Source organism: Lissotriton vulgaris, chromosome 1_1, assembly GCF_964263255.1.
Source record: "Lissotriton vulgaris chromosome 1_1, aLisVul1.2, whole genome shotgun sequence".
NCBI classification, from domain to species: domain Eukaryota; kingdom Metazoa; phylum Chordata; class Amphibia; order Caudata; family Salamandridae; genus Lissotriton; species Lissotriton vulgaris.
The window spans coordinates 1,896,015,828-1,896,041,794 of NC_141685.1; the positions used below are offsets into that span (position 1 = coordinate 1,896,015,828).

General features: G+C 48.5%; 1 protein-coding gene across 3 annotated transcripts in view; it reads left to right on the top strand.

Annotated features, from left to right (window-relative positions):
* The window catches only part of PPHLN1 (periphilin 1), a 718,032-nt gene that overhangs the window by 208,503 nt on the left and 483,562 nt on the right, over positions 1 to 25,967 (top strand). For 2 of the 3 annotated variants that reach the window (XM_086919492.1, XM_086919496.1), the window contains exon 4: positions 4,211 to 4,378. The exons of the other annotated variant lie outside the window; for it this stretch is intronic. In XM_086919492.1, the coding sequence (XP_086775618.1) occupies positions 4,211 to 4,378 (168 nt within the window). The remainder of the gene's footprint in view (positions 1 to 4,210; positions 4,379 to 25,967) is intronic. 3 annotated transcript variants of the gene reach the window in all.

The following is a 25,967-nucleotide window of genomic DNA, read 5'->3' on the forward strand; positions in this document are numbered from 1 at the left end:
CCCTCTACAGGGCCTGTGAGGGAGTCGGGGATTTATTGCAGACAGCCCTTGAGAGACACCACAAACATCCACAGTACAAATCAGGGATATTTTGAGAGGGGTGCTGCAGCCCAGACTGGTCCTTCTCCTGGTTTCAGTGGCTATTTATCAGCTCTCTGAGACTGTGCCATGATTAAAAACTGAAGGTAAAGTTTTCTTTGCGGAGAAAACTGAGGTCATGCCTTTTGGCACAATTTCTCCAGAATGGTCTCACATATGGTGGCCTAGTCAGATGGGTCCGCCTCCGGTACCAGCCACCAAGGTCAGGAATCTGGGAGTGATTTTTGATAATAAGTTAACTTTTGGATGCCATGTCAATAAGGTGGTCTCGGCTGCTTTCTTTGTACTGAAGAAAATAAAAAAACTCCTGCCGTACTTACCAGTATCTGCAGGAAAAACGTTAGTCACCACACTAGTATTTTCTAAATTAGATTATGGAAATGCTCTTTTTCTTGGCACACATAAATTCATCCTAAACAAGCTTCAGTCCGTCCAAAACATGGCAGCACGGATCCTGCTTAACATCCCTAGGCGACATCCCACTTCTGCAGCCATACGCCACCTTCATTGGTTAAGGGTTGAGAGCAGGATCAAATTTAAGGCTCTTTGTATAGCCTATAAGGCCATTCATCAGACAGGACCAAAGTTTCTAAAGGAGGCTTTTCAGGTATATACCCCCAAAAAGAATCTAAGATCAGCAGCTAGCTATCTTTTGACTGTCCCCCGCACAAGAACGGCCACCTGGGGTGACAGGCGATTCTTGGTAGCTACGCCGGTGCTCTGGAATTCACTCCCCTTACACATTAAAACCGCTCCCACCCTTATTAATTTTCGTAAATTACTGAAGACCTGGCTTTTTAATCAATAAGAACGTGCTGATCTGTGCTGGAATCTGGAGTATTTCGCTGCGCCTAGACACCTTAGGGTATTAGTTGCGCACAAAAAATCCCATAAATAAATAAATAAATAAATTTGATTATGAGGCACCCTTCCAACCTGATGTTGTCACATCTCCTCTCCATACCTTAGTCACTCGCAGGTACCAGTCCACAGCCCTTACTGCAGTCTGAGAAGGTTTTAAGATGACATTTTAGGCTCTGCCCGATATGGCCTGGTTTCTTTCCTCAAGACTTTAAATAAGCCTCATGTGGTAACTAGAGCAAGGGTTTTGCTTGTCCGTCCTTTCTCACATAAGTGAACATACGTCAATCAATTTACTGAAAGCTGCAGCTAACCGCTGTTAAGATTCCTGACTCTCTCCATTGCTCTAGTAGGAGGTTCCTTCATCTCCCTGGAATGGGCCTATTGTGCTCAGGGGCCTTCTACCCGCTGGGACAGCAGCGTAATTAACTTCCACAGCTAGCTAGCTCAAAGCACAAATATCATTAATGGTGGCTTTGAGAAATGTTGCAAATTATTAAATGTGTTTTGAAGAAATTCAGATATTTCCAAATAGATCTCATATTTGGATTCCTGTGCCAGAACTTTATATACAAGACAGTTGCTCTGACATTTGTACCGTAAGCCAATGTGGAGATACTGTAAAATAGTTAACACGTACACTACACGTGCCACACTGCTCAGAATGGGATTGTGAATTCCGATCTGGTCTCCAAATGACTCGTTTTAATTTCTGTCTAGGAACTATCTGCCACCATGCTACCTGTGCGCAGATGCCATGCTGAGTCAGGCAAGTCTTCCTCGCTGACCCAACATATGTGCTTATGCTTGTGCGCAAGTGTTCATCTATACGCTGCCCAGACCTCTTACCTCATTTTAAAAGGTGGGAACTAGAGACAGCCCCTCAAAATCGTTTTGCCAAGAGTATTCGAGTGGGTGAGCCTGCACAGCAGGGATCCACGAGCTAGAGAGGTCATTCAAAAAGACTGGAGGTTTTCACCGGTTAGCTCCCAATTTCTTACATGGACAGTTCTGGATACCCATAATGAAAATGCACTTTTCTGACTGACCAATGGATGGCATAATTATGCAATAATTATAGGTGAATGTACACCATCTTCAAGCTGCTGAACTATCCTTACAGTTAAGTAACTTATTTGGCTGGAGAGTTCCGGAATCTAGCTGAAGTGGTGCTCTATCTGGGAAAAGGTTTAAATAGTGGAACATAGCGGAGTATTGCATCATGGCTGGATTGTAAGGTTAACTGAAGTTTTTATTTAAGTTTTGTTTAATTTCCCAAATGTATCTTAAATTGTATTTGCATAGTGAACACTTTTTTCTTGGCTGAATAAGTATTCTGATGACACAATAGCAGGGTCTGCTCGGACACCCAAAAAAAAGTGGCACACAATTGCAGTTAGCAACCATTCACGACGAAAAAGTTTTTTCTTCTTATCCGTGTCTAGTCAGATTATTTAATTTAAAGTATTTAGAACTTCTGCGTTTTTTTTCTGTTCTCCAATACCATTGCAAAGTATTTGAATTAAACTCCTAACCTCAACCTGAGAAAACTGGCAGCAGGCACCTGAGGCTTGTCTTGTCTGTCTGCGCCGACTACTTGTTAATTGTACTGGTCAAAAGAGACCCCTCTCTCAAAGGCTCACTGACATCTTCTGGGTCCCTGGATGGAAGAAGGTGCACCACATGATGGCGTCCTCCTGACACCCTATTGTCATTCTGAAAAAAACAGTTCATGGGCCTAATATGTGGCCTGCTCAGAGTACCTCTCACCTGGAGCTGGAGCTCTATTGAAAAACCAGTCCAGGTATTTGGAGTTTCTTGATCCACAGTCTAAAAAATCGGCCCACAAGCTGGCCTCTGCCACAGGCCCCTCGGGCACGGCCGACACCCAGCTCTGCCAATCCCACCCTGCAAAATAGAGAAATCTCCTAGTCCTCTCTAAGGGGTCAAAAACGCATGTCTGAAATGTGTGGGTCCTGTTCGATTAAAGGACAGCGGCTCTCACTCGCCCAAGGGTTGCATGTTTCTTCATACCCACTCCCTATGTGGTGCTGGTGTGGGCTAGTGCTCTCTTGATCGTGTAGTATGGAACAAGTCGGGAGGGGATCCTCTCTGGGGGGTGGTGTGGGTATATAAATGGGTGATATTTGTAGAGGGGAAACAACGAGCTGTTAAACCTGCCGCCTGGTGGACTCTAGATTGGAACCTTGGCCCCAGAGGATAGAGGGTAAAAAGAAACTCGGGGGTCAACACGTTTCTGCCTGGGAAGGACCCTTGCACGAGAGTTCTAAAGGCGCGATTCCGGCGCACCCCTCTCTGCTTATGCAACTCGTAAGGCGGGAGTAAATCAAAAAGTAACGAAATGTGCAAAACCAGTGGTGGAAATCTCTTCACTGGCACTCACCCGTTCAGAAACCACATAAGGTGTGGGATTTTACCTCCGCTCCTCCTTCTGACGGGCATGAACAGCCTGGATGCTTCCACTGCTGGGTCGAGTGAGGAAGGGGAAGAGGATTCTGATGCTCACCTAGGCTTATTGAGCGCACACAGATCAGTTTTGGGTGAGGAGTTTGAAATCTCATATTAAACACGCTAAGCTTTCTGAATAATCTAAGTTGCTGACCTTTGTATAAGGGCTCTGAATGTGAATCTAGGGGGGTGCACCGTGTATGGTGGGTAATTCTAAAGTATCCTGCCTGGCTACAGGAGAGAGTCAGAAAGGGATACTGGCAGCTGATACATCGTGCTCATTGTGACTCAAGTGGGTGGGATTAGTTCATTTTCTATATGGCGTTGGCTTTGTGATTTTAAATTCACATTCACTGCTGGCACATCTGAGAACAGTGACAGATGGTGGCTTAATTACCATATTTTCTAACTCAGTAACGGTATCGCAGACCTTTGTTAGCAGTGTCTTTTAATAGCCTTCAGTGGCTTTTCATTTACACAAGTGCCCAAATGTCTGTTTGCATTGCAGCATGCACTTCAAGACTCACTTTACACTGCATCATTGTGAGCTGAGTTGGGCGATGCAGAGCAAATTAGATTTCTGATGAATTTATGTAGAAAAAAATTGCCGTTCCGCCAAACTCCTAGGGAACACCCCAAAATGTTAAAGGGTTTATCACTATCGCAAGTGTGCTTGAATTTCAAAAGCTTGTTTTGCTGTGAGTGATGACCATGCGTAGATGTGTTTTATTTTTCATTTAAGTTGTGTGTTAATGTGTGTTGCATGTTATTATTTGTTTAGGATGATTGTCGCAGAGTAGTTAACATTGTGCGCAGGAAGAGCCCGATAGACAGATGCGATGAAGGAAATGACCGTAGATATGATGACTATGGCCACTCAGACTACAGAGATTATGATGAGGGGCACAGATTTGGGCATGAGCGAAGAAGTGGCCCATCATATAGAGGGGTATGTAATTTTTACAATTTTATTTTTTAAATCTGCTGTGTAGCTCTAACATAGATGCTCATTAATCCAGTACGGTGCTATTTCGAACAATCTGGATCTGCAAAAACATATTATTCGGGGGTGGGGAGAGGAAATTAAGTTTCTAACCAAAGCTATATGCAACCTTTACAGTTTTAGCGCATGAGAGCCTGCTGCCACACTCGGTCTCAAAGATGCCACCTTGGCAAACCACAGATAGGCACAACAGTTACTCATGCAGTGTCAGTATGCAGCAAATTACTTGCATCATTTTCATTGTTTGTGAACACTTCACTAGAAAGAGTTACGCAGACGCATAGAATCACAAACACGTGCCATTACAAATCCACTCATACATACACACACCACCACAGTGGAGCATATGGAACTTTATTTTGTGCAAAACACCTTTTCACCATTGTTTGTGTGTGCAAACACTTTATGGAAAAAATACACACTAAATACAACATACACCAGCAATTGATAAAGAACACACACTAGCATGCAGAAAGTCACATGCATACAGAAAGTCAGAATGGCTGAACATTGTGCCATAGTCAATAAGGAATATATACACAATGCAGATGTTGTTTCCAACCAAGCTCCAGGGAATCTTTTTTGTTTGTTAACATGTCACTAAAACACACACACACACACACACTCACTCACTCACTCACTCACTCACTCACTCACACACACACTTGTTTTTTTCATAACCAGTTTTATAGAATTACTACCATCCTGTTGTTCAGTGGACTAAATCTTTACTTACGGGTATATGTACATATCATTACAACTTAACAACAATTCAACGCCAATACATTAGCACAAAATTAGTGGTATAGGATATGTTTAGATAGAGACCATTGTCTAATGATCGTGTCTCACAATGTGTTATCATATGTCAGAATTTCAGAGTCAATTGTATCTGGTATGGTAAGACCACGATAGTCCGCCCATCTCTGCCATATTTTAGGGTATTTCTGTGGGCAACTGGGTGCCTAAAAAACTGGTATCTCTACATTTTGCCGAAGTCCAATCCAATTTTCCATTTCCTGACAGGGCGGGGTCTTTTGGATTTCCACAGCCTAGCTATGTCACGTTTTAGAAGGGTGAGGCCGAGCCATAAGAGATGGCGTTTGTCTCTGTTGCCGCCAATCTCATCCGTTATATGGAGTATTGTGAGTCTAGAGGATTTGGGAAGCTCCCGCCCGATGATCTTCGTTAGGCACACTAGAACGCCGGACCAGAACCTATCCAAGGCTATGCATGACCGAACTGTGTGCAAGAAAGTACCCTTGTCGTTCTGGCATCGTAAGTATATTGGTGAGTCAATCAGCCTGGCTCCCCGTTATCTATGTCGTGTATAATACACCCTATAGAGGTACTTAAATTGGCTGAGTTGTATGCTTGAGGAGATGGCAGCTTCACGGGGGGGGACTCTAAAGCCCCAGTCAATCATCCATATCTAGGGGGTCTATGTCTGTTTGCCAATTATCTTCAAGGGCCTCAAGTGTTGTAGCGCTGTGTGTAATTTTGGATATCTTGTGTTCACCTAAGTCTCCCATTAGGAGTTTGCCATCCAGTGGATTGGATTCTGGGAGTGACTCCTGCTGGTTTATGTGAAGTGTGATAGCATGTCGGAGCTGCAAGTACTTATAAAACTGGGAGTTGTGCATGGAGAATTTTTCTTTTAGGTCCTGAAATGATTTAAGTGTTGTGCCCCGCATAACATCCCCAAAAGTTGATATTCCTATATGATCCCATCCATGAAGCCCTGGAGCTCTGCCAGCTGGGGCATTAGTTTGTTGAGCCACAGTGCTGTTTCACGGGTGAAATGTCCACACCAACCCACTCTTTGGAGAGATTACTGCCAGGAAAGAATTACCACTCTGGTGGCAGGTGGCAAGGAGTCGTCGATGGGGCCATAATACCAGTCATTCAATATCTGTAGGTGTGAGGCTGTTTAATAGGCCTGCACATCGGCGGCCACAATCCCACCGCAGTACTTCGACTGGAGGCAGGTACGAAGGGCAACCTGGGATGCGCCTCCTCCACATAAAAATTGCCCCAACATATAGTTAATGTGCTGGAACCAGGAAGATGGGATTGGATGTGGGTGATTCTGCAAATGGTATAGTAATTGAGGGAGAGATACTATCTTGAAAATCGCAGACCTCCCATATAAAGATAATGGCTGTCCCATCCATAGTTGCATACTGGTTCACACCCTCTTGGTGCTACCCCAAGGTTCTGATCCCATGAGGTCTTGGGGTTCTCTTACAAAAATACGCCTAGGTATAGCAGCCAGTCCATGTCTTGTGTGAAGTTCTCGGCTCAATTATTGCACCCTAGGGTGACACGTAGTGGCCAGACGATTGACTTCCGGGAATTCATATAAAGACAAGAAGTTTCCCCAAAAATCTGCATTATCTGCAGGGTCCTGGGTCCAGTTGTATATGGATCTGTAAGATATATCATCTGCGTATAATGCTATACAATATGAGATATCTATTGTCCATTCAAAGGCCCTGTTCAGGGCATTTTGCAGATCCATGTGGCTAAAAGCTCGATGGCTAGTGCAAAAAGGAAAAGGGGGATGGGATGGGGCATGCTTGCTGCGTCTCGCCCCCGATGGGAAAGGGAGCGGAGATACTATTTGCGACTCGAACTGCAGCAGTCAAATCGGTATAGTGGAGCTTGATGTATGCTATGAACTGTGAACCGAAGTTATAGCGTGGTAGAAGGGCAAATAAGTAGGTCCAACTAATGGAATCGAAGGCTTTATCCTAATCTGCCAACAACAGGGCAACGTTCTATCTACTGCTGCTATTGCGTTGTGGGCTCTTTTGATATTATGGCGGTGGGAGCGGGGAGGCATAAAACCTACTTTATCTAGGTGTACTATGTATCATAAGTGTGGTATATATATAATCGAGCCTGGATAAGGTATTGTGTACTGAGGAGTAGTATGTATAACCTGTGTCGTATGGGTGGAACTTTCTCCAGGTATCAACCCAGCCGGCCATGTTTGTGAGGGTAAAATAGCTCTGACTCCTTTGGCCTCTCTATGTCCCTAGGGGGTCTTCCACGATCGACAGATGTCTGCATCACGCCGTTCCAGTCGCCACCTAAGATTGCAAGACATTCTGGAAGTTGTCCTCGTACATCTACAAGGCACTCGATGAATGTCTGACAAAGTGGGGGTGGAGCATAGACGCTGATAATTACAATTTGTTCTGCATAGAAATCCACTTGGACGATAATGTATCTCCAGTGTGGATCGCCCCAGTGACATGACAGTACGAATGGGATCCAGCGGTGTATCAAAATGGCCACCCCCTGGAGACCTGTGTAAACCCAGCATGAAATATTTGGGCATAGTCATAGTGGGGTAGGCAGGGTGTCTTGGTGCTCGAAAGATGCGTCGCCTGCAAAAAGAGTATGTCAGTTTTAGATCGTTTTGCCTGACGGAGTATTGCCCCCCGTTTAATTTGATCTAGGAGGCCCCTTCGGTTCCAACTCATGATTCGTAGTTTTAGATCGTTTTGCCTGACGGAGTATTGCCCCCCGTTTAATTTGATCTAGGAGGCCCCTTCGGTTCCAACTCATGATTCGCAGTTGATCCCGTAAGGTATCATCTGTTTGTGATGACAGTGACATGTAGTAAGTGGTTATATGTGTATGGTTGTATGATGGAGGACCTATATAACATTTCAGCGTCTATGCATTGGGTTTAAGCAATAAACCACCCCACAAACTATACCACCCCTTGCCCCCTACCCAATACCCCAAAAGGGTTGAAACATCTGTTGCAGATGAGACATCATATCGACCCCAATAGGGGTGTGGCAGCCTATCCATTTAATGGATCCCCAAAAACCCTTGAGCCATAGTGGCAACTTAAAAGGAAATAGAAAAGAGTTCTGGTATTCCAGCCCGCTGTTGAATGATAGCTGGCTGCACTGAGTCATCGTGTTAGCATTTCGGGTTAGTGTCATTGGTCCACTTTTGAATTAATTTGTGCTCCGTCGAGGCCTCTGCTGCTGACACATTTCCTTGTTCATTGCCTCAGATCTTGGAACGCCACGTAGTCCTGGATCGGTGTCGCTGCTTGCCCTTGTGCTGTGTGCTGTGTTCGCATCAATGGGATTCTCTGGATGACGAATCGGAGTCACGGCGAGGCGGGGTGTACGTCTTAGTTTGTATCTGTTCGTCGGTCTAGTGAAAAACGCCTTTTGGTGTGTAAAAAACACGGTGCGAGAATTTTATACGACTCGTAAGCAGGTTGGGAATTTAAGTGAGTATATTATTTTGAGCTCCCAGAGGCGTGCATTGGCTGCTTGGAAAGATTGCCCCTGCTGCAGGACCATTCTTGTATAGTCTGGGAATATCATGATTCTATGTGAGTCATAATAGAGGCCACCTTTCATCCTGGCGTGTTTGAGGATAAGATCTTGATCGTGGTAATTTAAAATGGTCGCAATTAAGGGACGCGGCCCTGCTCCCGGCGGTGAACGCTGCAACAGGGCCCTGTGTGCGCGTTCCACAATGAAGCAGGGCGAGAGGGCCTGTGCCGGCATCCAGGATGCAAGTCATTCCGATACGAACATTTTGGTGCCTTTGCCTTCACAGTGTTCGGGGAAGCCCACCAAATGAAGGTTGTTTCTGCGGGCTTGTCTTTCCGCGTCTTCAACCCGTGTTGTTAGGCCTTTGGTGAGTTTCTCTAGGGAGGAGACTTGGGTCTGCAGCACGGAGACGGCATCCTCCACTCCTGAGACTCTGGTCTCTGCCTCTGTGAGGTGCTCAACCGTTTCCCGGAGGTTTTGACACAGCAGCGACACCTCTGAGCCAACTGTGCCTCTCCAACGGTCTCCAACGGTACTCTTGTTTGGGTTATCGCTGCTAATTATGCTGCATTATCTGGGGGAGCATTGAAGCCCCCCTCTGCATTTGCAGCTTTGGTCCCTGCCCCCGTATAGTGGTCCATAGTACTCTGCTTGGCGGCTCCCCCGAAGGCTTATCTTTGGTCTTGTTAGATCTTTATATTTAGATATCCCCGGCGTATTGTAGCTTTGCCGGCAGATCTGTTCTGTAGTTGTTGGGCAGTGGAATCCGTCCTTTCCTGGCGGACAATACTACATTGTTAGGCCGGGGGTAGCCCCCCTACGCCACAAGCCTCACCCAACACTAGTCTGGCCGCTTCCCTGAGTGCCAGGTGACACCCCCACCCCTATTGGGCGCCCCCCTCCGCTGCACCCCATCCAGATGGACGTTACCCCGATTGGGGGCGCTGATCACAGGCTAGCCTCCTGGTGGGCCAGGGCGAGCCCCCACCATCATTCACATCAATCAATCAAGTCACTTATAGAGCGCACTACATACCCGTGAGGATCTCAAGGCGCTGGGGGGAGGGGGTGCTGCTACTGATCAAAGAGCCAGGTCTTGAGGAGTCTTCTGAAGGCCAGTAGATCTTGGGTCTGCCGTAGGTTGGTGGGGAGGGTGTTCCAAGTCTTGGCGGCGAGGTGGGAGAAGGATCTCCCGCTGGAGGTCGTTCTTCGGATGCAGGGGATTGTGGCGAGGGCGAGGTTGGCAGAGCGGAGCTGGCAGGTAGGGGTGTAGAAGCAGTCGTCTGAGGTATGCTGGTCCACTGTTCCGCTGTTATGGAGAGCTTTGTGTGCATGGATGAGTAGCTTGAAGGTTATCCTCTTGTTGACGGGGAGCCAGTGCAGGTCTCTCAAGTAGGGTGTGATGTGGCTTCAGCGGGGGATGTCTACGATCATGCATGCAGAGGCATTCTGGATGCGTACCAGTCGTCTCAGGAGCTTGGCCGAAGTTCCTGCGTAGAGGGCGTTTCCGTAGTCTAGCCAGCTGGTGACGAGGGCTTCTGTGACCGTTCTTCTTGTTTCGGTGGGGATCCACTTGAAGATCCTGCGGAGCATTCGGAGGGTGTGTTGAAGCAGGATGAAGAGACGGCATTGACCTGCTTAGTCTTAGAGATGGTGGAGTCGAGGATGACCCCTAGGTTGCGAGCGTGGTCGGTGGGTGTTGGGGCTGTTCCCAGTGTTGTCGGCCACCAGGAGTCGTCCCAGGCTGACAGGGTGGTGCCGTAGGAGATAATGTTGAGGTCGTGCTGTCGGGCGACGTGGGCGAGGGGTGCCATGTAGATGTTAAACAGGGTCTGGCTGAGGGATGAGCCATGGGTTACGCCGCAGATGATCTCGGTGGCACTGGATCGGAAGGGTGGGAGGCGGACACTCTGAGTTCTGCCGGAGAGGAAGGATGTGGTCCAATCCAGGGCCTTCTCTTGGATTCCGGCGTCATTTAGGCGTTTTCTTAGTGTGCGTTGGCAGACCGTGTCGAAGGCGGCTGACAAGTCCAAGAGGATAAGGGATGCTGTTTCTCCGTTGTCTAGCAGGGCCCTGATGTCGTCGGTGGCAGCAATGAGGGCGGTTTTGGTGCTGTGGTTGCTGCGAAACCCGGACTGTGCCGGGTCCAGGATGTTGTTTTCCTTGAGGTAGCGGGTCAGTTGTTTGTTGTCGATTTTCTTGATGACCTTCGCCGGAAACGTGAGCAGGAAGATGGGTCGGAAGTTCTTGTGGTCCTTGGGGTCCGCCTTGCGTTTCTTCAGTAAGGCGTTGATCTCTGCATGCTTCCAGCCTTCCGGAAAGGTTGCTCTCTCAAAGGAGTTGTTGATTACTTTCCGGAGGTGGGGTGCGATGGTTGTGCTGGCTCTGTTGAAGACGTGAGGGCATGGGTCTAACGGTGATCCGGAGTGGATGGTGTTCATAATCTCGCAGGTGTCCTCGTCGTTAATGCTGGTCCAGGAGAGCAGGCGGTTGGTGCAGGTGGTGGTCGTGGTGACGGTGGTTGTCGAGGCGGTCGTGAAGTTGAAGCTGTCGTGGATGCCGACGATTTTGCGGTGGAAGAAGGTGGCCAGTGAGTCGCACAGGTCTTGCGAAGGCGGGATGTCGTTGGTGTTGGAGTTGGGGTTGGAGAGTTCCTTCACGATGTTGAAGAGCTCTTTGCTGTTGTGTGCACTGTTGTCTCGGCGGTCCTTGAATGAGGCCCTCTTGGCGGCTCTGAGTTGATGGTGTCTGCAGGTGGCGTTCTTGTAGGCTGTGTAGCTGTCCGGTGATTGTTCGCGAAGCCAGTTCTTCTCCAGTTTCCGGCATGGTCTTTTGGAGACCTGGAGGTCTTTGGGGAACCAGGCAGCTTTCTTGCTGGTGAGGTTGTTGGAGGGCGAGGGTATTGGCGCAGATGTCGATCCACTGTCTGAGATAGCGGGCGGCGGTGTCGGGGTTGGCGTGTGGGCTCTGGGCGAGGGTGGTGGTTAGCTGGTCTTCAGTGTCTTTGCCTCCGCAGCGAGGGGGCATCTGTTGGGTGCGGTGGTGCGTGGTGGGCTTCCTGAAGGTGAAATGGATGCAGCAGTGGTCGGTCCAATGGGGTTCGGTGGTGTGACTGAAGGAGACGTGGGGGCTTGCGGAGAAGGTGGGGGTCAAGCGTATGGCCGGAGGTGTGGGTGGGTGTTGTCACAAGCTTTCTGAGTCCGAGGTTGGCAAGGTTGGCGATCAGGGTGGTGGAGTTGGTGTCGTTGTTGTTCTCGAGGTGGAAGTTCAGGTCGCCGAGGAGGATGTAGTCCGTGGAGGCGAGGGTGTATGTGCTGATGAAGTCGGCGTTGGAGTCGCTGAACTGTGGTCTGGGTCCAGGGGGGTCTGTAGATGAGGATTCCTCTGAGGGTGGTGTTGGGGTTGGTGTGGATCTGGAAATGCAGGTGTTCGGTGGTGCTGAGGCGTCGTCTGAGTTGGTCGAGACTCTGAGGGTGTTCTTGTGGACGATGGCGACTCCTCCTCCTACTTCAATAACAACGAAGCCTGTAGGTCGAGTGGTGCTGAGAAACAAAAGTTAACACTGGTGTGTTTGCACAAAAAGTGAAATAACTTAAATGACACAAAGTCAAAAATGGGCTAACAGAAAATTGCTGATTAAGTCCTATCAGCCCACCTGATGGCGGAGCCTCATCATGTAGGACTTCCGAACCTTGGTCAATGTGCGGTCGCCCAGTTGTATTTTAGCAACGCAACACAAGACCGCAGTACGGTCACCGCAATCGTACGTAGAACAGAGGGGCTGATGTGTGCAGTGCAAAAAATAAATCAAGTGAAGTGTCTTAAAATGGCTATCGAAGCAAACAAGGACCTTTAATAGTGTTTGCCTGGATGTCAGATTAAAAGATAGTGAGGTGACAGTGTGAAAGAATCACTGTCTATATTGCTTGGTAGAAATCCAAAAAGATCTATGTAGGGCCAACATGTTTCTGCCTTCCTGTGAAGAAGTCACTGGCATTCGTCAGGGCCAAGCTCTTATCTGCTACTGCAAAAACACTATCATATGTGCTAGAATAATTACAACCAGAAAATAAAATAAGATTGATCATTCAAGACCATCCTACCACATCTTCTAAGTTTTGCTCTGATGATGCAATTTGTCTTTCCTGTAAAAAAACGAGAAAAGAGGAGAGAACATGTGGAAATTACATGTGCATGTTCCTCAGTCTTACATCTTCAACAATTGCTGTGTGGAAGGTACTATAATTGTGCAATACCAGTGTTAAATCAAGATAAACTCAGACTAACCATCACAACTTTATGATAGTCACATTAGAAGTGCAAAACGTTATGTCACCACAAGTCAATCAGTATACAAAAAGTTAAAACACTTACCCATCAATGTGTGGGAAGTAGCCTCACCTCACCCGGCAACTGCTCGGACGAATAAGGCACCGCTCTAAACATATAAAGACAGTCTCTGTAATGGATGCTTGTCTTAAGGATTAGACCTCAGTGTATTGTTTGGAGACCCACTTATTTTCCAATCTGTCTAAAACATATCCCTCACCAGTGTACCAGATGGCTGCATCCAACGGCTCGGGCATATAGCCTCCTCAATTACATTTATGTAAGCGCTCCCACAGTTCTACAATGGCACTTATTGTTTACCCATGACAACAGCTGTATAATATTATTGTTGTGAAACCAGTGGTTAAAGACCACACGCTGTTGTCAGTACCTCTACTGGTGAAAAAGGGGCGGTCTGCAAATCCTATGCCCCCTTATATCCAAACCCCCCGGTCCCTGCTTACCTGTTCGTCGGTACCTGGCCAATTAGATTAGCAACTATCAACAGATTGGGAAATGTACCCATTTCTGTGGCAGTGAATGGCGATGTTAGCCAATCAAAACCCACCAATTTATACATAGTTAGTGGGAATATTCAGCATGGCCTGATCGGCTGTGTCTGAGAGTGTGTAGAGGGGAGCAAGTGGAGTCACGAAGTCTGACCCATGATGTACCCCAGGGCATTATCAAAGGGTATTTAGTTGAGAATGGAGATACAGATTATAATCAACATATATGTGTCGGTGGTCACTAATCAACAACTCCTTCGAGAGAGCAACCTTTCCGGAAGGCTGGAAGCATGCAGAGATCAACGCCTTACTGAAGAAACGCAAGGCGGACCCCAAGGACCACAAGAACTTCCGACCCATCTTCCTGCTCACGTTTCCGGCGAAGGTCATCAAGAAAATCGTCAACAAACAACTGACCCGCCACAGAAATGGGTACATTTCCCAATCTGTGGATAGTTGCGCCGCCGCGCTTGTTGCCTAGCAAATACTCGTGGCTCCATGCCCATCGCACAGCGCCTAATACCGAGCTATTTGCGCAGGCGCATGTATTGGCGATAGTGTCCTGTTATCCGGTTCAGCTAGCGGCGCTGGTTTATCGCTAATGAGCATGCGCGTGAGATTAGGTTAACTAATTCACCTACGCCTATGGGCGTCGGACCACCAGAAGGAAGTGCGCATGCGCGCGGTGAAGTGTTTCTGCACCGCGCGTACACATTGACACGGCTTAGCGGACCAGCTGAATCTAATTGGCCACTTAGCGGCAACATAAAAAGACGTCCTTCCTGCCCATCGGTGCCTCCCCTTCGGCTCGAGATTCTGCCACGAGGTACCGACGGACAGGTAAGCAGGGACCGGGGGGTTTGGATATAAGGGGGCATAGGATTTGCAGACCGCCCCTTTTTCACCAGTAGAGGTACTGACAACAGCGTGTGGTCTTTTACCACTGGTTTAACAACAATAATATTATACAGCTGTTGTCATGGGTAAACAATAAGTGCCATTGTAGAACTGTGGGAGCGCTTACATAAATGTAATTGAGGAGGCTATATGCCCGAGTCGTTGGATGCAGCCATCTGGTACACTGGTGAGGGATATGTTTTAGACAGATTGGAAAATAAGTGGGTCTCCAAACAATACACTGAGGTCTAATCCTTAAGACAAGCATCCATTACAGAGACTGTCTTTATATGTTTAGAGCGGTGCCTTATTCGTCCGAGCAGTTGCCGGGTGAGGTGAGGCTACTTCCCACACATTGATGGGTAAGTGTTTTAACTTTTTGTATACTGATTGACTTGTGGTGACATAACGTTTTGCACTTCTAATGTGACTATCATAAAGTTGTGATGGTTAGTCTGAGTTTATCTTGATTTAACACTGGTATTGCACAATTATAGTACCTTCCACACAGCAATTGTTGAAGATGTAAGACTGAGGAACATGCACATGTAATTTCCACATGTTCTCTCCTCTTTTCTCGTTTTTTTACAGGAAAGACAAATTGCATCATCAGAGCAAAACTTAGAAGATGTGGTAGGATGGTCTTGAATGATCAATCTTATTTTATTTTCTGGTTGTAATTATTCTAGCACATATGATAGTGTTTTTGCAGTAGCAGATAAGAGCTTGGCCCTGACGAATGCCAGTGACTTTTTCACAGGAAAGGCAGAAACATGGCAGAAACATGTTGGCCCTACATAGATCATTTTGGATTTCTACCAAGCAATATAGACAGTGATTCTTTCACACTGTCACCTCACTATCTTTTAATCTGACATCCAGGCAAACACTATTAAAGGTCCTTGTTTGCTTCGATAGCCATTTTAAGACACTTCACTTGATTTATTTTTTGCACTGCACACATCAGCCCCTCTGTTCTACGTACGATTGCGGTGACCGTACTGCGGTCTTGTGTTGCGTTGCTAAAATACAACTGGGCGACCGCACATTGACCAAGGTTCGGAAGTCCTACATGATGAGGCTCCGCCATCAGGTGGGCTGATAGGACTTAATCAGCAATTTTCTGTTAGCCCATTTTTGACTTTGTGTCATTTAAGTTATTTCACTTTTTGTGCAAACACACCAGTGTTAACTTTTGTTTCTCAGCACCACTCGACCTACAGGCTTCGTTGTTATTGAAGTAGTTACATAGGGGGTATTCGCCTGTCTGGTCGTTAAACACTTCCCTCGGACCCTCTCTTACGAGTTGTTATTATATAGACTCCTCCTCCTACTCCGTTGGTGTGGTCTCTGCGGATGATCTTGTAGCCTTCTGGAATGGCTATGGTGATGTCGGGGGCTAAGGTGAGGTTCAGCCAGGTCTCGGTCAGGAAGGCGGCGTCTGGGGAGGATGAGTCGAGGAGGTCCCAAAGTTCGACAGCATGTTTGTGGGCGGAGCAGGTGTTGAGGAGGTTACATCTGAGGTAGTTGTGTTCTTTAGTTGGCGGTTTGGCGAGCCGGATGCTGGTGAAGCTGCAGTTTGCCACACAAGTAAGTCCCACGGGTAATGCTGATATCCTCACTAAACGAAGCTCTGTTTACACTACGGGCAAGAAATCAGAAAGGCAATACCGATATTTAAATACCGTTCTGTTGGACACTTATACTAGTTAACACCTCGATACCAGTCAGGACCCACATAGTATACATTGATTGTTTTTTTTCATTTCAGTTTTTTCACAGTTAAACTTTATTGTTCATTAACATTTGACGCTAGCAAAGTCTTACATTTAAATGTTGCTATTCTCATGTATGATTCGTAGTTACTCATCTTATTATTGCATTCTAAAAATGTCTGCTTCGTGAATGTACTAGATTGAGAACTTTGTAAATACTAGAAATTATGTTACATTCAGGCTAGCCTAAAGTTTGCTTTTTTTTCCCTTTCATAGACCCCCTGATGAAGGGTCCAATTTCAGACCCGAAATGCATTGGGTATATGTAGAAATATAACGATCAAATGAAACTGATGAAATACAATCAGCTAAACCATTGATCAAGATTAAAAGGAATATGAAATAATAAATATTTCTAATGATAAACGTCTTCGAACTGTTTTGTAAAACGAATACATTGAAGAAACTTAAATGTTATGTGAAGTGTGCACTCACCAATGAGGACGGAACCGCTTCCTTTCTGTAGTAGGGGATCTCTGTGTATAGTCATAATCTAGTGAATAGTCCCGCCCATGTGCGTGGACCCCGGGGCAATCAAAAATAATCTCTTAAGGTGTCGAAAAATGCAAAACTGCACAGACACTTAAGAGAGAATTAAAGACAGATAATGCAGCCCATATAACCAGGCTACACTGTCCAGTACTCCAACTAGAAATTCCACCAAAAATCCACAAACCGCAAAGTCTGTCCAGATTTCCCTTGCTTTAGCAGTAAAAACCCTCTGGAATGATAGAGAGGAAGACCTGGACAGGCAAGCCCCATAGGCTGCCATTATGTGGCTCAGAACAGGATACTGTGCCTTTAAGAGAACTTTCCAGAACTTCACAGTATGCACTGCAGGTCCCTTTTACTTTCAGTTCTTTTTTCCGGCTCCTGCAAGCAGGACCCTGGAGCATTGAGCTCTCCCCTTTTCAAGGGTTTATTGGTGATTTTTTCACTTTTGTTCAAGTTTTTGGTGCCTTTCTTCTTGGTAATCCTTTGGTGCACTCTTTGGTTGTCAATATGCCTGCATTATTTGACAAATGTCCAGAGTGCTTCAGGAAGAAGGCCAAATCGGATCCACATGAGTTGTGTAGCCTCTGCCTTCCCTCTTCCCATGTCCCAGACGAGTGTGTCATTTGTCAGGGCTTTTCTGGCAGGACCCTGAATGATAGAAAGAAGATCAGGCTTCAGGGCCTTGAAGAAAGAAGGCTGAAGGCGCAAGGTGGGTCTGGAGGGGCTTCTTCTGCCCGTACTGAGGCCTCTGGGGGGCTCCCCAGGGGCAGGAAGACCATCAAGCGTCCCCATTCTCCGTCTGTGTCGATTTGCACCGACTACGGCGTCAAGAGGGATGACTACAGTCTGTTCCCCGTCTCCCCAGGGCTCTGGGTCGAAGCAACATCGACTTCGAGGGAACTAAATAGACCGCCGTCGAGGTCTCCTGTGATGATTTTGTCGTCCTCGTCGGAGTCGTCGTGGTCGAGTGATCGACGTCGAGAGGCCAGGCGTCGGCGCTCGCCGTCGAGGCGACACCGCCGTTCGGCGAAAAGGAGAAGGTCGTAGTCAAGGGGATCCTTGGCGTCGAAGAGAGGATCGTCGTCGAGGCGAAGGAGGTCACCGTCGAGGCGAAGGCATTCGCCGTTGAGGGAGAGACGGTGGACGTCGAGGAAAAGACGCTCGCCGTCGAGGGACCGACGCTTGCCGTCCGGGCGCCGTTCTTCTACGCCGAACAGACGAGGAAGGAGGTCTGGCGCCAGGAGTCAGTCGCCGACGTCCCAGGCTGGAAAGGAAGGCGGATCAAAGGGTTCGTTGTACTCCATGGTATATACCCCGAGGCAGGTTACGCCCCGCCTCGATAACCGAGGGGGCTCCCTCTGCGGGTCCCTACTCCTCCTCCGCTCCCACCACTTCCACCGCGCCCTCAATCTCTACCTCAATCTCAGCTGCCAGTAGACAAGCCTCCTCCAATCCCTCCGAGGTCGGTCTCACTGCCCCGATTACCGACTCCTACCAAGGGGACCCCTCAGCCGAGGGCCCCAGCCAAATTGAGGTCGCCCGCCCTTGTGGAACCGGCTGATCGACCGAAGCCAAGGAGGTCACGATCACGCTCCAGACGGAGGGGTAGATCGAGGAGTCTGCATAGATCCTCCACCAGGTCAAGACGGCACCATAGGAGGCGCGGATCACGGTCCTGCACGGACTCCTCCAGGACCAGGACCTATTCACCGACCTTTTCGGAATCCCCGGGGACAAGGGTGTCTCCAGTGGACGACATCAGCACGTTCCAGGATGTACTCCTGAGGGGGGCAGTGAAATTGGGAATCACGGTGACGGCTCCAACACCCACGACGTCCGTGGTATTTGAGACGCTCCACAAGAGGCACTTGTCTCTACCTTTACTACCGCTAGTACCTGGATTGGTGGAGCCCGCGGAGGAGCTGTTCCTCACGCAAGCAGTGACGAAGGCCGCTCCCTCCCGGCTTCTAAAGAAGTACAGGGCCCCGGATTCTGACCCGGCTTTTCTGTGGATAGACCCGGTTCCGGACTCTGTTATAGTGACGGCGGCCAGGAAGCTACATTCTACCTCCCCGTCTTCGACCGTACCGCCTGATAAGGAGAGCCGATGGATCGACTCAGCCTGCAGGAAGGCTTGTGGGACGGCATCCACGGCCATGAAGGCCTCTAGCGATGCGGCTCTGCTAGGGCGGTATGACCGTGCCCTGTGGGAATCCCTTCAGCAGTTCACGGAACTCCTGCCAAGAGATAAGAGGGAGGACTTCCAGGAGATCCTCAAGGAGGGGATGCTAGTGTCAAACCAAGTCATCAGCGCAGCTGCGGATGTCTCCCTGTTGGAGGCCCACGGGTATTGTCATGGGATAAACCAGCGGCGCCATGCTTGGCTCAGGCTCACATCACCCAAGCCGGAGGCCCAGCAGCGGGTGGCCAATCTGCCCTTCTCGGGGGAAACCCTGTTCGGCAAGCATGCCGACGATGAGATGGCCCGCATGATAGCGGAGGCCGAGACCCTGACGGCTGTGGGCTTGGAGAAGCCCAAAGAGAAGAAGGCCTACCGCCCGTTCCAGAGACGGTTCGGTGCACAGGGCAGAGGGCGAGGACAGACTTCGGTACAGCAGCAGCAACAACAGCAGCAGTTCCGGAGACCCTTCCAGAAGCGCCAGAAGGGTAGAGGGGGCCAGCAGTCCTCTACAGCGAACAAAGGCCCGGCTGGGTCTCGACCCTGAGCGGTTACTTCCCCTACATCGGTTACCCGCTCCGGTGGGGGGAAGCGTTCAATTTTTTCCGGCAGAGTGGAGAAAAATTACTCGGGACAAGTGGGTGCTGAATATTGTTTGCAATGGATACAGTCTTCGATTCAAAAGCCCGCCTCCATCAATTCCTCCGGTCAGCTCGCGGTTTCAGCTGCGCGAGCTCCAGGCGGAGGCCGATATCCTGTTAAGGAAGAGGGCGACTGAAGACGTACCTCTGTCTCAAAGAGGAAGAGGTCTGTACTCCTGGTTCTTCCTGGTTCAGGCCCATTCTGGATTTGTGACAGGCGAACAAGTGGATTCGCAGAGAGAAGTTTTGCATGCTGTCGTTGCATCAGATTTATCCTCAGTTGCAACAGGGAGACTGGCTATGTGCTATAGACCTACAAGATGCATACTTCCATGTGCCCATTGCACACAAACACAGGAACTTCCTGCGATTCCAAGTCGGCACCCATCATTATCAGTACACAGTACTGCCATTCGGACTGAAGTCTGCGCCCAGAACATTCTCGAAGTGCATGGCAGTGGTAGCGGCACACCTAAGGAAGAACAAGGTGTTTGTCTACCCGTACCTGGACGATTGGTTGATCAAGGCCTCCTCCTTCTCGGAAGCTCAAGCACACTTCCAGAAGACGTGCGTTCTCTTGAACAAGCTGGGGTTGCACATCAACATGTCCAAGTCTGTCCCGACTCCGGTCCAGTGCATTCAGTACTTGGGAGCCACCATCAATACGCTGTCAGCAAGCGTGTCTCCTTCGGAGGAGCGACGATTATCACTCCTTCAGAAGGCTCAGGCTCTTATGACCACTCCATCTACAACAGTGAGGACGGTGTCTTCTCTACTGGGATCGATGGCCTCTTGTATCTTCCTAACGCCACACGCACGACTGCACATGAGACCGTTGCAGGAGTGCTTGGAGGATCAATGGGATCAGAGGAAAGGGTCTTGGGACGACAAGATACGACTGTCTCTGCATACTCTTCAGTCTCTGAAGTGGTGGTGTTCAGCGGAGAATCTCCTCAGAGGGGTTCCCTTCCACAAGGACATTTTCACTCAGACTATCGTGACGGATGCTTCTCTCCACGGCTGGGGGGCGCACTCTAGAGACTTACAGATTCAAGGAACGTGGTCCCCGACTGAGTCCACGTATCACATCAATTGCCTGGAACTCAGAGCTGTTCACTTGGCACTGAAGGCCTTTCATCCGTCCTTCCAGACCAACTCTCTGCTTGTACAGACGGACAATACGACCACGATGTATTACCTCAATAAGCAAGGGGGCTCAAGATCACGCACTCTGTCGCAGGAGGCGCAGGCGATCTGGCGATGGCTTCTTGCCAGAGGACTGACGATAACGGCTACCCATCTACCAGGTGTGCAGAATGTTCAGGCGGACGCACTGAGCAAACTGATTCAGGAAAACCACGAATGGGTCATAAACGACGAAGTAATAGGAGAAGTCTTCGCAAGGTGGGGGGCTCCAGACGTAGATCTGTTCGCCACCGCCGAAAGCAGCAAATGCCTAGACTTCGCCTCCAGGTACTACCAGCATGGGACGCTGGGGAATGCGCTATGGATCAACTGGTCGAACAGCTTTCTGTACGCTTTTCCACCCATTCCCCTGATTCCGGCGATGCTCATCAAGCTGTCCCAGTCCAGGGCGCGGATGATCCGGATTGCCCCGGAATGGCCCAGGCAGTGGTGGTTCACGGACCTGCTTCACGGGTCTCTCCTTCCTCACATACGGTTGCTGTGCAGGCCGGACTTTCTCACGAAGTTCGGGGGGCAGATATTGCACCCCAACCTCTCGTCTTTGAGTTTGGCGGCATGGCTCCTGAGATAGTGCAATATGGCCATTTGAATCTACCTGAAGATTGCATGGACATACTGAAGGAGGCTAAGCGACCTTCCACTCGGACTTCCTATGCTTACAAGTGGAAGAGGTTTTGCATCTGGTGCAAGTCCAAGAATTATGACCCGACGACGTGTAAGGAAGAGGTCATCCTTCCATATCTTCTGCATCTGGCGCAGTCTGGCCTTAATGTCCATTCCATTAACCCCTTCGATGCTTGTGACCAGGTCAACTCATCATGGGTGTTACCTGCGCTGTGCTTATGACGAGTTGACCTTGTCACAAACAATGGGATTTTAAAAATTGCAGCGCAGCACGGGAATATACAGTAGCAATGATGTGGTTAAGGTTCATCTTGCTGCGCTGACCGCCTATAGGAAATGCCCTTCACAGGCTTCCTTCTTTCAGATCCCTGTGATCAAAGATTTTTTGGAAGGCTTGAAGAAAGTGTTCCCTCCTGTCTGGCTTCCTTCGCCTTCATGGGAATTGAATGTGGTGCTGTCCAGATTGATGAAGGAGCCTTTTGAACCTATTCATAAGGCTTCGTTACAGCACCTGTCCTGGAAGACGGCGTTCCTCGTGGCAATTACATCGGCCTGCAGGGTGAGTGAAATTCAGGCGTTGTGTTGCCAAGAACCTTATACTGTATTTCATGCTGCTAAGGTTGTTATGCGTACTCACCCTAAATTTCTTCCAAAGGTTATATCTGATTTTCATGTTAACCAGATAATAACTTTACCTACGTTTTTTCAGAATCCTTCCTCTCCAGCGGAAAGGTTGCTGCATTCCCTGGATGTTAGGCGGGTGTTGAAATTTTATCTGGATAAGACCAAGGATATTCGTAGGTCAGACCAATTGTTTATCAATTATGGATCAGTCAGGACGGGTCTTGCTACCTCTAAACAATCCATCTCTAGGTGGATAGTGTCCTGCATACAACTGTGTTACCAAAAGGCTAATAAGACCATAGGGGGTAAACCTAAGTCTCATTCCACCAGGGGCAAAGCTGCCACAACGGCTTTGCTCCGTAATGTTCCAATTGCAGAGATCTGCAAGGCGGCCACTTGGAAGTCGGTCCATACCTTTGCTAAGCATTACTGCCTTGACACTGATGCCAGGGCGGACGATCAGGTTGGGCAGGCTTCGCTGCTAAATCTGTTCGCAAAATAGTGGTGTTATTTCTCGTTTCTCCACCGCCGCTTTGGTGTGGGTATGGGCTTGCCATTCTATTCACTAGATTATGACTATACACAGAGATCTCCTACTACAGAAGGAGTAGTTTCTGTCCTGTAATTCCAGTTCTGTAGTAGGGATATCTCTGTTATAGTCTTAAGCGCCCGCCCTCCTCCCCGGTGTAGAGAGATATTCATGTAAGGAATGCTACGGGTCTGGCGTGTTATGCCTTCAAAAAGAACTGAAAGTAAAAGAGACCTGCAGTGCATTCTGGGATGCTGTGAAGATCTGTAAAGTTCTCTTAAAGGCACAGTATCCTGTTCTGAGCCACATAATGGCAGCCTATGGGGCTTGTCTGTCCAGGTCTTCCTCTCTATCATTCCAGAGGGTTTTTACTGCTAAAGCAAGGGAAATCTGGACAGACTTTGCTGTTTGTGGATTTTTGGTGGAATTTCTAGTTGGAGCACTGGACAGTGTAGCCTAGTTATATAGGCTGCATTATCTGTCTTTAATTCTCTCTTAAGTGTCTGTGCAGTTCTGCATTTTTCGACACCTTAAGAGATTATTTTTGATTGCTCCGGGGTCCACGCACATGCGCGGGACTATTCACTAGATTATGACTATAACAGAGATACCCCTACTACAGAACTGGAGTTACAGGACAAACTACTCCATCCTACCTATCATACTTTATAAGAGTGTTTTTAGACAGAACATTCGGCAGAAGTTGCACAACAATTACAGAGAGAAAGCAAGATTAAATATCAAATAAAGCAGAGTGCACCGTAGGACTCAACTGCTCTTAGAAGCTGCAGTTCCGGCAGGTGGAGGGCCCTTGGGTGCGCTTTGGGGTGGCCCGGTAGCAGGTGTGTTCTCGTCCGGGGTTGAGTGCGTGGAAGGTGCTGGAGTCATAGTGGATTCGGGTGTCTTGGCGTCCGTAGGGGTCAGGGGTTCTGGCGCTGGGCGCGGTCCTGGCGCTATTGGTCGCAGATGGGCTTGCCTTCAGGGGAGGTGGGAGGGAGGAGCAGCTGGGAGGGGGGAGCGACGAATGGGCGAACGGGGGCGGGGCCGCAGGGGACGCAGCGGCGGGAAAGGCTGGGGGAAGGACGACTAAGGGGAGAGAAGGCAGCCAAATGGCAGTAAACAGAGACAGAAAGCAAAGAACCAGCACAGTAAACGGGGACAAATACAGTACAGTGATGCAATAAAAACCATAGCAGACCACAAAATAGAGCACAATAAAAACGATAGCAGAGCTCACTATAGAGCTCAACAAAAACGATAGTAGCGCACAAAACAGAGCACAATAAAAACGATAGCAGAGCACAAAATAGAGCACAATAAAAACGATAGCAGAGCACAAAACCGAGCACAATAAAAACGATAGCAGAGCACAAGAAAGAGCACAATAAAAACGATAGCAGAGCACAAAATAGAGCACAATAAAGAACGATAGCAGAGCACAAGAGAGCACAATAAGAACAGCAGTGACAAACCTGCAGCCTACCACTGGCCACCAAGGATGAGGCGCAGGTGGTAGCTTGCAGGTGGAGGCGGGCCTCTAACTCTGCAGCAGCTGGGCTAAGAAGCACGGGCGCAGACAGGTGGAGCTGCGTGGCGTGGGGAGCGACCTGCCTGGAGACATATGCTTTTATATCGTCCACCACCTTAGGGGCATGTGTCCGGCTGAACGCACCACGGAAGGTACCATGCGAAGATGCTTCAAGGGGTGCGGGTAGGTCTCAGGTACACAGCCCAAGTGAGGGGTGTCTTTGGCAGCGAGGGATCGATATTAGTCTTCAGGCCGCTTGCCTGGCTCTGCTTCTGCCCCAGCTTTATGCGTTCGACACTGGAGATTATACGATGGCGTGCGTGGAGGCAACGTGCACACTGGAGGTCGTTCAGTGGCTTCTCCTGGGGTATCAAGTTAAGCCCTGGAATCCCAGCAAGCCCTGCCCAATGTGTATGCACCCAGGGTTATCACCGGCCTCTATTTGGGGCTGTATCTATGGCGGCCGGTCCTGCCTGCGGCATACCCTAAGTCACGGAAGAACGTCCCAGCCTGTCTGAGGCCTTCACGTGCTGCTGCTAAGGGTCCTTCTCACCTCCAGTCTTCCGCTGAAATAATATTCGGGTCTTAGTGCTCCATGCCCAACACAGTCTCCTGGCCCGACCGCAGCTCACGGCCGCACTCTGGCCCCCAATCGTAGGCACCGGCTCAATGCCCACACGCGCTCTGTGATCTTGCCGGGCCGCTGATTTCGGGTACCACCTCCGTTGCAGTATTCAGCTCCAGAGGACCTCCGAAGCGCCGGACAATGCCCCGAAAGGCACATCTTCGTTGCTGCAGCCTTTGCAGGAACAATTAAGTGGGTTATGGCAGCTGCTGTCTTGGTTTCAGCCTGATTTTGTATCGGTCTAAAATGCGTCTGCCATGTTGGACCACTTGGCCACGCCTTGTTCTTTTCAAATTTTTGCGAACATTGGACTAACTTTACACACAACAGACACACAGCTGTGCACATTACACTGCCAATGCTGTGAATACCTGTGTTGCAGTATAATTGTCATACCTAAATGGTATTTAGACACGTCACATATCTTTAACACATTGAATACCATGCAAGCAACATTTTCAATGTTCAACAAAGGCAATCATGTCCAGTAGTTGTGCGTTCTTATTCTTCTAGTGGGGTTGAAACTGTGAGCAGCTGCTGTAGGTCCAGCACCTCTGCAGCCTTGGAAGCATTGGTTCGTCGGTTGTATCTCCGAATATCCTACACAAACAAATACTGACTTAGAAAAATATTATGTCCTAAATATTCTTTGCTAAATTATTTTCCCATCATTAACTCCAATAGGTTAATAATTGTTGTAAATAATATTTTATTCAGTATTCTGGTACCATAACCTCTAAAACACCACTTCATTAGGTTGAGCATGGCAGCACATGAGCTGCTGCAGGACCTGCTGTAAACAATATATCCACTCTATTTCCACCCCCTGATTACCATTGGTTCTCTCCAACATCGCTCTATTTTGCAGCTTCCTGTCTTGTCAAACAGCCGATACCTCACTTCCTTTCAAGTCGCAGGAGCATCAGTAAAGTACAATCTTGTTACGCTTAACATCTTTATTTTCCTGTTTGGAAGAACTATTTTTTAAAATAAATTATCGTCAAAGAGCCAACATGCGCGGCAGATGTGGCTTATATGTTTGCTGTTAATTAGCGCTGCCACAGCGCTGCTTTATCTTTAAGCGACACGGGTGCTTTTGCATGCACCCGCTTGTTTATAATTGGTCATTGCTCAAGGGAATAGTCCTTAACTTATTACAGCAACAAATAATAAATAAATACATCATTGGAAGCGGTTACGAGGACCTCATTTGGGCCTTTGTGAAAAAACACTGTTCATTTTCACATGTGCCTTAGCACCT